Below are 10,957 nucleotides of genomic sequence, written 5' to 3'. Positions count from 1 at the left end.
CCTTTCTTAAATTCCATTACCTGCCATTCTAACCAACATATTCCTACCTCTCTTTCTCTTCCTTCTCTCCCATCTTAAATAGGCCTCATCTCTGTGTCATTTCTTAGCATTTTCCTAGTCATACACATATCACTGTAGCAACAGTGAGAGCTTGAGACAGAGACACTCATGGCTCTCTCATGTTCAACCAAAATGGAGTCTGGAACACCCACCTCCTTCTCATTCATTATCTCGGTGATTCTGATTCTGGGTGTATTAACTCCTACTAGTGATGCTCGTGGAAGTGATCTCAAGGGGTTAGAGTGCTTGAAGGTTTCCTCTTCGGATTTCAGAGACTCTGTGCAAGGAGTCATTCAGGTTTTACAGCGTGTTACCTCCATCTTGTCTAGGTTTCCCAATGGGAGAGATTTTCGCCTCTCCAATGCCATTTTTGACTGCCTTGACTTGCTTGATTTGTCTTTTGATGACCTCCAGTTGTCTTCCTCTGCTACTCAGATTCCCACAGGTACCATTCTCGATCACTCTTTTATCTCTGTCATGTTTCCTCTGTTCTATGTTATTTGAAAACAGGGGATCTCCAAGCTCGAATCGGTTTCAATTTTTCTTTAACTAAATTGTCACGTAAAAATTCCCATTTTAAGGAAAATAATATGAAGGGAACACACACACACACACACACATTGTTCTTTCAGGCCAGCAAAACGGCACAGGAAACCTGAGCTCCGATCTAAGAACATGGCTGAGTGCTGCACTTGCAAATCCACAGACATGCATGGAAGGGTTCGAAGGCATCAATAGCATTATAGATAACCTGTTATCATCTCTTCTAAGCCAAATGATCTCATCGATCCAGCATCTCTTAACACAGGTTCACCATGTTCCTGACGACTTCCATGCAAGCGAAATACAGTTTCCTCCATGGATCAAACCAAGGGACCAGAAGGTCCTACAATCAGATGAGATTAATGTGGATGTTGTAGTAGCAGCAGATGGAACTGGAACTTTCACCAGTGTGGCAGATGCAGTGCAAGCAGCTCCTGATTATAGCATGAAACGTTTTGTGATATACGTTAAGAGGGGCCTGTACAAAGAGAATGTGGAGATCAAGAAGAAGAAATGGAACATCATGATGATTGGTGAAGGCATGGATGCCACTGTTATCTCCGGTGATCGGAATTTCTACGATGGGTGGACCACATACCGCTCGGCTACTTTCGGTAAGAACTCTCATATTTCCAATCGTCAAAGCTCTGTCTTTTTCTAATTTCCTCTATGTAATTCCCCTCCTGAATTTCTTTAACCTGATATGAAAAGCATCAAGAATGGATATGATAGAATCTACCATCCAAGGCCAAATTTGATTCCTTTCACCATGAAGTTGGGTTATTACTTATTAGGGGTGCCTTTCATGTGTATACATGCAAGACAAAATCAGTGAAGTGATCCTATCCTATTGCTTATAATAGTGACACTCTCAAAAGGGTCAATGGCATTGAAGTCAGAACATGGCTTTTCAACTGTAAGCAGGGTCTTCCTTAACTTGTAAGAACCCCTATCCAACGGTGAGGAGGGCCTTGTTTAACATTAAACCAACATAATCCAGGTCTCCAACCACCTGATTATAATAAATCTTTAAAACGAAGCTCGCATAACCTTGAAAATATGAATAAGAATAAGAACTCTGCAGCTAATCGGTTTTATCCTTTCTTGACCTGCTTTATTCTGCCTAATGTGGACATGATCTGTAGCTGTTAGCGGGAGAGGATTCATAGCTCGAGACATTACTTTCCAGAACACGGCAGGTCCAGAGAAGCACCAAGCAGTGGCACTGAGATCAAACTCTGACCTATCTGTCTTCTACCGCTGCGGCATCTATGGCTACCAAGACAGCCTCTACACACACACAATGCGTCAATTCTACAGAGAATGTCGAATAAAAGGTTCTGTGGATTTCATCTTCGGAGATGCCGCAGCAGTGTTCCAAAAGTGCCAGATTCAGGCCAAAAGAGGGCTTCCAGGTCAGAAAAACGCCATCACAGCCCAAGGAAGAAAAGATCCACACGAACCAACAGGGTTCTCCTTCCAATTCTGCAACATTTCTGCAGATTCCGACCTTCTTCCTTTCGTCGGATCCATCGAAACATACCTTGGGAGGCCCTGGAGGGCATACTCTCGAACAGTTTACATGCAAACCTACATGAGCAACGCGGTGGCGCCACGAGGCTGGCTCGAGTGGAACGGCGATGAATCTTCGTTGTACTACGCAGAGTACATGAACGGTGGTCCAGGAGCTGCCCTGGAGAACCGAGTCAAATGGGCAGGGTTCCATGTGTTGAAGGACGCGAGGGAGGCTTATCACTTCACAGTGGCTGATTTTATTCAAGGTAATCTATGGCTGCCTCACACAGGTGTGATGTACACAGCTGGTTTAAGTGCTTAATGAAGAGAGAGACTCTTTTGGGCTCGTCTTGTTTCTATTTGTTCTTGTACTTGCTAATTACTCGTCTAGTATGTTTTAGTGGCTATGTATAGAAAAAGAGGAGTAAGAAAGAAGAAAAGATGCTATGAAAGAATTGCGAGAGTATGTAGAATTGTTGACGATGGGTTTGGTTTGTGTTATTCGATTATTGTTGAAGAAGTTCCTATTTTTGGAGATAAACATAGCTGGTTTATCAATCTTTTGCTAGGACTCCTTTTGGCATGAATTAACTTAATAAACCCCAGCTCTTCATTACTGCCAACGAATAACAGTCGTTTATAAATGTAAATGGCAATTATTAATTAAAGAGTATTTATAGAAACACCGCTATATGGTGCATTGAATCTATCATATACAGCTATAGAAATTAACCTTCTCATTCTAAGAAGTGGGCAGCTAGCATTAATGACTTTGGATAATCATGAAGACTTGAATTTTTTGAAGAGCTTATCTCACCAAATCTAAACCCAACATTTAATTATCAATGGATATAATTAATGCATACAATAAAATTATATAAAAATAGGAGAATGATATTTATGTCCTCGAATATCAACTTAATTATTGTTACGTCTTCCACAACATTTTCTTTAAAATTAATTGAAAATAAAAAATAACTATCACAAATTTTAAGGTTTCAATTGTAAATCAAATATATATGTTTCAAATGTAACTCTTAATTTATAGTTGAGATTTTTATTTATGACTATTTAAATTGATATTTATCAATTAATTTTTTAAAAAATTGTCAACAACCTAATTATTTAATATTTTGAAATTTTATTATCATTCTTTCTATATTAATCCAAGTTTGTTATAAGCGGCCTTATATAACTCAGTCCAAAAGCCTGCTTAAGACTATGAAGCCCAAAGTAGCGTTTGGGGTGGCTCCTTATGCTATATAAACATGGTTGACATTTGACCCACTGTCAGTGCATGTTCTTTCTTTTATGTTATTTTTATTTTATATTTTAAAATACAATAAAATAAACAAGCTAAGTCATTAAGTGTTATATTTAGTAGTAATGGGCATGGATCGTTTATAATATATACGATACACACAAGTTCAAGTAAATTGCTTTGGCTGATATGTCTCGTGGAAATTAAAGCACTTTTAAAATAAAGCGAACTCCTATGACAAAAAAGAAAAAAAAAAAAGGCCTAATTCTAATTTATATAATCCGAGAGAATGTGTGTACGTGTTATGGAACACAAAGTATTTGCAAATTCTCAAGCAAATTCTAACTAGTGCTTTTTATTTTTATTTTTATTTTTTTTATGATGACAGACTAGATGTAGCTAGTGCATTTATTAGTTCTTTATATAGATCAACACTTATTTTTCGCAAGAATGTTAACTTATTCGACCCAGTTAAGTTTGGCAGTTGAACCTGCCCTTTATCATTGCAAGAACAAGGACAAAGAAATCACAACTCTTTAGAGCAAGAATATAGCATTTTTTTGGTAATATCTTTTAACTAAACAGTTTGCTAAATTAATACAATTTCATCAATAATTGAGACATAATTAAAGAAAAAGAAACAAAGGAACGGGTGACTGAAGTACTATATGTGATCAACTATCTGTTCCAACACGTTCCTTTGTTTTTCTTCATTTCTTTTCGTGTGAATGGATAAGAGCTGATACAAGCTGTATGTGTGTGTGTGTCTGAACATATGAAAATTTATTTATTTATTGTTATAAATACAAAATATTCCTGAACAAAGAATCTGAACATGTGAGATTTTGGTGGGCTGAGGACAAAGAAGTGGCATGCACATTATTCTGACTTTGTCTCGTGAAATTATTTGTCGAATAAGGGTCAAGTTGCAGACGTTGCTTTGCTGATAAAACATGCCTTCAAGAGAAAGATCACGCATTTAAATATGCCGAATTAATTATAAATTGCAAAGGGGACTGGCTATAACCTTAATCATCAATTAATTAATATCGTTAGAAATGAAACTATTATAATTAAGGTAATTGGAAACCATGAACCATATCTTTCTCTCTCCACACACACACACATATTGGGGTGTGGGGTCACAGGTATATCGGGAAAAGGTCGCATATTCCTTGTATCCATGGAAAAACCACTTCACGGGCTGCATCCAACTTATTCAATGCTTCCACTTCAAAGCATCAAGCATGCATATATGTCGGTATAGATTCAATACGCAACTGTGAATTAATATGGACGTCTAAAATATGCTAAGTTTTCTTGTTTCGAGAAAATGTCATGGGACTTTAATTTTTCCAGTCTATGTTTTTTATAGAAAAAAATTTAGGTGATCTCGAAAACTCAATAGGTCTAGGCACACATACACACATATATATGTATTTGGATTCAAAGAATGCTGTGCATCATATTTACAAATCATTTATCAACAAAGTTTTTATATTAGTAGTGAGATTTGAACTTATAATTTTATAATAAGTTATAGAATAATAATTATTTTTATCTATTGCACTAACCTTTATTAACTTCGGTTTATTTTGAATTCGGATCTTCCAAAACTTTTTTATGCTATAAGATTTTAATATGTTGGGTTTTAAAAGAGGGAAATAAAGGTTGGATGGGAGAAAATTCAGACTTTCACGCTTAAGCTCTTTAAATTAATTATCCTCTCTCCTCATCGTTTTCCCCCATCTAAGGTAAAATATTATCAAGAATTACAAGATTATCATGCTGAAATACTTATTATCATAAGTTTATAACCCGTGGGTAACTAATCAAGAGTAATTCAGTCTCTTTAATAAGCTATATATATCCGATGGTTAAGAAAATAAGAAACTTATTGTAACAATAAATTTGTGGGGCAAAAATTTAGTCTTCATCCCAAATTTGTCACAATTTTTTTCTTGATGCATGCATCTTCAAAGAAATTGTGAAATCATGTTGCGAAAAATTAGCAATAAAAAAATTCTGTGACAGACAGATCCGTGTTATGTTCATTGTAAAAAACTCAAATCCGTCGCAAATCTGTCATCATTGCAAATCCGTCCCAAATTTCCCATTTTCTTAGTGTTTTGGGACCAAAAATCAAACCTTTAATCAGTCAACAAAATTGTCCTTTATTTTAAGACTTCAAGCTCATGACAGGGCTTAAATAATAATAACGTGAAGGTTACGGAACGTCAGATAGTTGAGTTTGAGTTTTGTAAATGCGTGATATAAAATCATCACCATCAATATCAATATACATATCATCAATATAATACACATAAAATTATCAAACAAAGAAAAAGAGATGTTAATTTTTAAATGATACACTGTCCACTCTCATAGTCACTCTATGAGACTTAATGTGCGTACCGCACAGTTTTCTAGATATCAAAGAATATATACATAATATGTTATGACACAGAAGAGAAACTAAATAACGCAAACCGACCTCAAGGAAAGCCAATGGATAGGGGCTTGTTTGGGGCAAGCACTGACAGAAACGTGTTGTATTTTTGCTTGGGTTTAGGTATTTAGCTGCAAAACTTGGGGAATGCTTCTGAAACTGAGAATGGCACGAAGGGGTAATTGGATAACGCCCTTTCAACTTACACACACTAGTTTCTAGTTAAACTGTTACTCTCTCCATTTTTATACATAAAGTGTTTTTAACTGAATTTCGCATATTAATAAATATTTATTATTTAGTTGAACTCATATAAAAATATAATAATTTTCCTGTTTTATTCTTAATAATATCTTAATTAATATCATGTTCGTAATAAAGAAAACATACAATTAATGATTTATTTTATTTTTCAAGACAAGGATAAAATTATTTAATTATTTAAAAATATTATTATCACTTTTTATATTTAAAAACAAAATAAGTTTATAAAAAATACCTTATGTATAGAGGTATAGTGAGTAAGCCCAGGTCAGCCATACCATATGATGGTAAAGATAATAATAATAAAAAAAAACTAACCAACAAAGCACTGACCTTAAAAAAAGGGTTATAATAACCACCAAAGTATACCAAAATTTTGAATTTGAATTTGTGTAAACACAGTAAATACTTTTAAAAAAGCTATCTCAGTTAAGCTTGATAATGACATTGTCATACGGTCATATAAAAATAATAATAAATTATTCTTATTATTATTATTATTATTTAGAATGACTTTTTTATTTTTGGCAAATAATAAAAATGACTAGACTATGAAAATTAACCTAGAATGGAATTTTTGCCATACAAATTGCAAGAATATGAATTTTTCTGGGATTTCAGTGGGTTGCGTCCTGGAAACTTAACAAGCTTTAGGACAAATCTTATGAATGGTTTGATTTTTTTTTTTATTATATCACTTACGAAAAATATTTGTGAAATACTCACGAACGAAAGCTTAATGTTGCCAAGAGATCTACATTTCAAGAGGCGTGACATTTATTTCCATGAACTAAACCTGCGTGGATCGGAGTTCCTTATTTTTGTTCCCACATTACATGGTATAATTCAGCCCTTGTTATATACGTTTTTTTTTTTATCAATATCAATATCACTATTTTATCATATAGTACGTAGAATATTGGTTAATCTTACTTGATAATTTATACTTGTATTATTTTTGTTGCCATAAACTCTAATATTAATAATATCATGAAGATAACATATGTGTAGTTTTCACAAACAATAATAAAAAAAGTTTGGTGATATTAATTTTTGTGCCTTGCTAGCCGCGACAACTTTGCTGGTTCCAAGGTTAATCAGTGAGGGCAATACCTCACGCTGTAATGTCTCGTCCCGGCTCGGCCTATAATTGAAAAGCCGCATTGATATTTTGCTCTTCCTCGATTTCTTTTCTTCTTCTTTTTTCTCGTAATTGATTATTAACCTTCCCCAAGTCAAGTTTCCCGTTCCATCGCTTCAAATACTAATAATTCTTCATTTTTTAAGGTCGCTCCCATGGCTTCCTCCACCCTCAAACTCTTCCTCCTTCTCTTCCCAATCTTCATCTCACCCGCTTGCGCCTCTCCTACAACAAAACTACCTCCAAATCTCACTTCCATAAGATCTTTCTGCCGAACCACCCCATATCCAGAAGCTTGCTTCGATTCTCTGAAGCTCGGCATTTCTATCAACATAAGCCCAAACATCCTCACCTACCTGCTTCAGTCTCTGCAAGTTGCCATATCCGAAGCCACCCATCTCTCCGATCTATTCCACAATGCAGGAGGCCATCCAGGTTCCAACCTCGTGGAGAAGCAGAGAGGGTCAATTCAAGACTGTAGGGAGCTTCATCTCTCAACCTTGACTTCTCTCAAAAGATCCCTCTCTGGGGTTCGTGATTCTCCCACTTCTGCCAGGAAGCTCGCCGATGCTAGAGCCTACCTCAGCGCCGCCATGACCAACAAGAACACTTGCCTGGAAGGTCTCGACTCTACTGCGGGCTCCCTTAAGCCTGTTCTTGTCCACTCTACCATCAAAACCTACAAACACGTCAGCAATTCTCTGTCCATGCTCCCTAAGCCAGGTGACCCACAATCTCACGATGTCAATATCATATAACTCTCTCAGTTCAATAGTCTTATTCGGTATATATCATTGCCATTGTACATCACCAGGGTTAAGAGGTTCCAGAGGCAATAAGAACCGGCGTCGCTTGCTGGGAGCTCCGGCGTGGCTGAAGAGGAAGGACCGTCGGATCTTGGAGAGCTCGGACGGGGAAGAATACGATCCGGATGAGATGCTTGTGGTGGCGGCGGATGGAACCGGGAACTTCAGCACCATTACTGAAGCTGTGAACTTTGCTCCCAATAATAGCTTGTACAGGACTGTGATCTATGTGAAGTCAGGGGTTTACGAGGAAAATGTGGACATCCCAAGTTACAAGACCAACGTTGTTCTGCTTGGAGATGGAAGCGATGTCACTCTCATTACCGGTAACAGAAGCGTGGGCGATGCGTGGACCACTTTCAGATCTGCAACTCTAGGTAAACACTTCAGAGAGCTCAGAATTTAGATCCCTCATTAATTTCGCTCGCTCTTTTTACCCCCTTTCCTTTTCTTTTATTTTTTCCTCTTTCTTTTTTAGTTTATGAGCTGTACCTTTTTCAGAAAACTCACGGGGTCGTTATCTCATTATCTAACAACTGTTACATTGTTCGTCTTCATTCAACTCTTCATTCATTAGTTGGCGCCTTGTGATTTTTCTAAAAACAGATAAGAGAAAGAAAACGACATTTAAGAGTACTTTGCTATACCCTTCATTCTCATAAACAGCGACGACACTGTGAAACCCTGACTTCTCCTATAGAATGCTTAAAGGCATCACGATACTCTTGTTTGATAGGAATGACATTATTCTTAAAGCCTAGTCTATCAGGGGATTGTGATTGACATCGAACTTGCTTTTAGAGCATTGATATTTTATATATATCTAAGATATAATCCCTTCATTTTTATAAATATAAAAAAATTATATCATAATTTAAAAAATTGATTAATCCTGAAAATAAAGAAATTGAAGGAAAATATTTTATATTAATCAATATAAATATGTATTAATTATTTTTTATTAATATAAATTATGAAGGATGATTTAAAAAATATATAATAAATGTTTATTAAAACATATAATTTTATTTATATAAAAAAATAAGTAAAAAATGATAGAAACAGAGTAGTAGGTCAAGATAATAATATTTTCTCACCATTAAATTACTGAAGAATCACAGTGATAATTCTGATTTTGTTTTTAGCTGTGTCCGGTGACGGCTTTCTGGCACGAGACATAGCGATAGAAAACAGTGCAGGGCCAGAGAAGCACCAAGCAGTTGCGTTGAGAGTAAACGCGGACTTAATTGCGCTGTACAGATGCGCCGTTTATGGCTACCAAGACAGCCTCTACGTTCACTCCTTCCGACAGTTCTACAGAGAATGTGACATCTACGGCACCATAGACTTCATCTTCGGAAACGCAGCCGCCGTTTTCCAGGCCTGCGACATCGTTTCGAGAAAGCCGCTTCCTCACCAGTTCACCATCATCACGGCTCAATCCCGAGACTCGCCTGACGAGGACACCGGAATCTCAATCCAGAATTGCTCCATCATAGCCTCCCAGGACCTGTATTCGAATTCTAGAAGCTTCAAGAGCTACCTCGGACGCCCATGGAGGCCCTACTCGCGGACTGTGTATCTAGAGTCTTACATCGATGACTTCGTGGACCCAAAGGGGTGGACGGAATGGTCTGATTCTGATGGCGATGATTTGGAGACTTTGTACTATGGGGAGTACGACAATTATGGGCCGGGTTCGGGTACTGGTGGGAGGGTGAACTGGGTTGGGTACCATGTGCTGGGTTATGAGGATGCTTATAATTTTACCGTTTCTCAGTTCATTATGGGTGATGCTTGGCTTCAGTCCACTTCTTTCCCCTATGACGCTGGGATTTGACCATGAACCAATTAGATTTAGCCTAATTTACTGCTTGCTGATAATGTGATTAATTAATGTTCTCGTCGTGGCTTGAGATCCTGCTTTATTGAGGGGCAACACCGTAAAATAAAAGGTTGCGGGGAATGTTAATTGATAGAAATTATATATCAACTACAATACACTTGCAAATTATTGATATATTAATTTATAAATATTATATCTTTATTTCTCAAACTCTATGAAATATTGAAATTAATCAAAAGCCACATTCACAATTCATTAAAGCCTTGTATGAATGTTAAAAAGTTTTACGTTAATTTAATTCATTCCAAGGAATATAATAAATATCTTTATATATTGCGGCACACTTATTTTTTAGAGAAGATGAATTTTGGAGTAATAAATAATTTCATGACAGTTTTATATGGGTGACTATTTGAGATAACTTATATATGTACTATATATACTTAGGATTATGTCTCAGTTATATATTCAGAGGCTAGTTTGAGATGCGCGAAAAGTGTTGACTATCTAACTCCACGTGATTTTCAAAAGCGATGAACTTGATACATATTTTTGGGGAGAATTGAACCAAACCCATAAACATGCATGTGGCTTATATATGGGTTTTCTCAAGTCTTTGCGTACTTGTACGTTTGTCCACAAAGTAGAGATATACAAGTAACCTTGTTTAATTTCAAACACAGATCATCTCGTTAAGGTCCTTCTCTGATATGGATCGATCTATAAGAACCGATTGTTTGGTTGATTGCTGAAGTACATTTTTCTAACGATTGGGCAAGATAAATTGAAGGTACGGGAAGCGAAGGTCCTCGTCACTATATAACTCCTTTCCTTTAGCGATCTTTTTGAGGAGAAACGCTACCGTTGGGTTAATTTGCATGGCTCTTTCTTTTTTCTGGCACTCCCAGTCCTAAGAAAAAGGACGAAAAGGATTTCGAAGTTTGTTTGAATAGGAAGAAAAGAGGCAGAATATTATAGCGTGAAACTCGAACATTGTTGGAAGACCTAAATTAACGTACGCAGTCCAGAAATAGAAATCCCTGAAATGCCTCTCGTCCGGACCACCTTAATC

The 10,957-nt window shown here is 36.5% G+C and overlaps 2 protein-coding genes across 3 annotated transcripts; both read left to right on the top strand.

Annotated features, from left to right (window-relative positions):
* Positions 1-2,633, top strand: LOC129309982 (pectinesterase/pectinesterase inhibitor PPE8B-like). Of its 2 annotated transcripts, XM_054951787.1 has the most exons (4): positions 1-357; positions 475-505; positions 693-1,217; positions 1,749-2,633. In XM_054951787.1, exons 1-4 carry the CDS (start codon positions 169-171, stop codon positions 2,438-2,440), a joined length of 1,437 nt encoding a protein of 478 aa, XP_054807762.1. In that variant the 5' UTR covers positions 1-168; the 3' UTR covers positions 2,441-2,633. The 2 variants fall into 2 exon arrangements, with proteins under 2 accessions (XP_054807762.1, XP_054807761.1); XM_054951786.1 differs by having other exon boundaries at positions 1-505.
* Positions 2,634-7,281: 4,648 nt separating this feature from the next.
* On the top strand, positions 7,282-9,942 carry LOC129309478 (probable pectinesterase/pectinesterase inhibitor 12). Its single transcript, XM_054951067.1, has 3 exons — positions 7,282-7,956; positions 8,048-8,416; positions 9,185-9,942. The coding sequence occupies exons 1-3, from the start codon at positions 7,389-7,391 to the stop codon at positions 9,877-9,879; spliced, it is 1,632 nt and encodes a 543-aa protein (XP_054807042.1). The 5' UTR covers positions 7,282-7,388; the 3' UTR covers positions 9,880-9,942.
* The last annotated feature ends 1,015 nt before the right edge of the window (positions 9,943-10,957 follow it).

This window comes from Prosopis cineraria, unplaced genomic scaffold, assembly GCF_029017545.1.
Source record: "Prosopis cineraria cultivar Desert tree isolate PC_DT_omini unplaced genomic scaffold, ASM2901754v1 PC4, whole genome shotgun sequence".
Classification (NCBI taxonomy): Eukaryota; Viridiplantae; Streptophyta; class Magnoliopsida; order Fabales; family Fabaceae; genus Prosopis; species Prosopis cineraria.
Note: the sequence above shows the minus strand (reverse complement) of the source record. Positions and strands in the feature narration are given on the sequence as shown.

Coding starts and splice junctions, on each gene's coding strand:
- LOC129309982 (XM_054951786.1), top strand. CDS start 169: ATGGCTCTCTCATGTTCAACCAAAATGGAGTCTGGAACACCCACCTCC. Junction 506..692: donor TGCTACTCAGATTCCCACAG/GTACCATTCTCG, acceptor TTGTTCTTTCAG/GCCAGCAAAACGGCACAGGA. Junction 1,218..1,748: donor ATACCGCTCGGCTACTTTCG/GTAAGAACTCTC, acceptor CATGATCTGTAG/CTGTTAGCGGGAGAGGATTC.
- LOC129309478 (XM_054951067.1), top strand. CDS start 7,389: ATGGCTTCCTCCACCCTCAAACTCTTCCTCCTTCTCTTCCCAATCTTC. Junction 7,957..8,047: donor GTCCATGCTCCCTAAGCCAG/GTGACCCACAAT, acceptor GTACATCACCAG/GGTTAAGAGGTTCCAGAGGC. Junction 8,417..9,184: donor TTTCAGATCTGCAACTCTAG/GTAAACACTTCA, acceptor TTTTGTTTTTAG/CTGTGTCCGGTGACGGCTTT.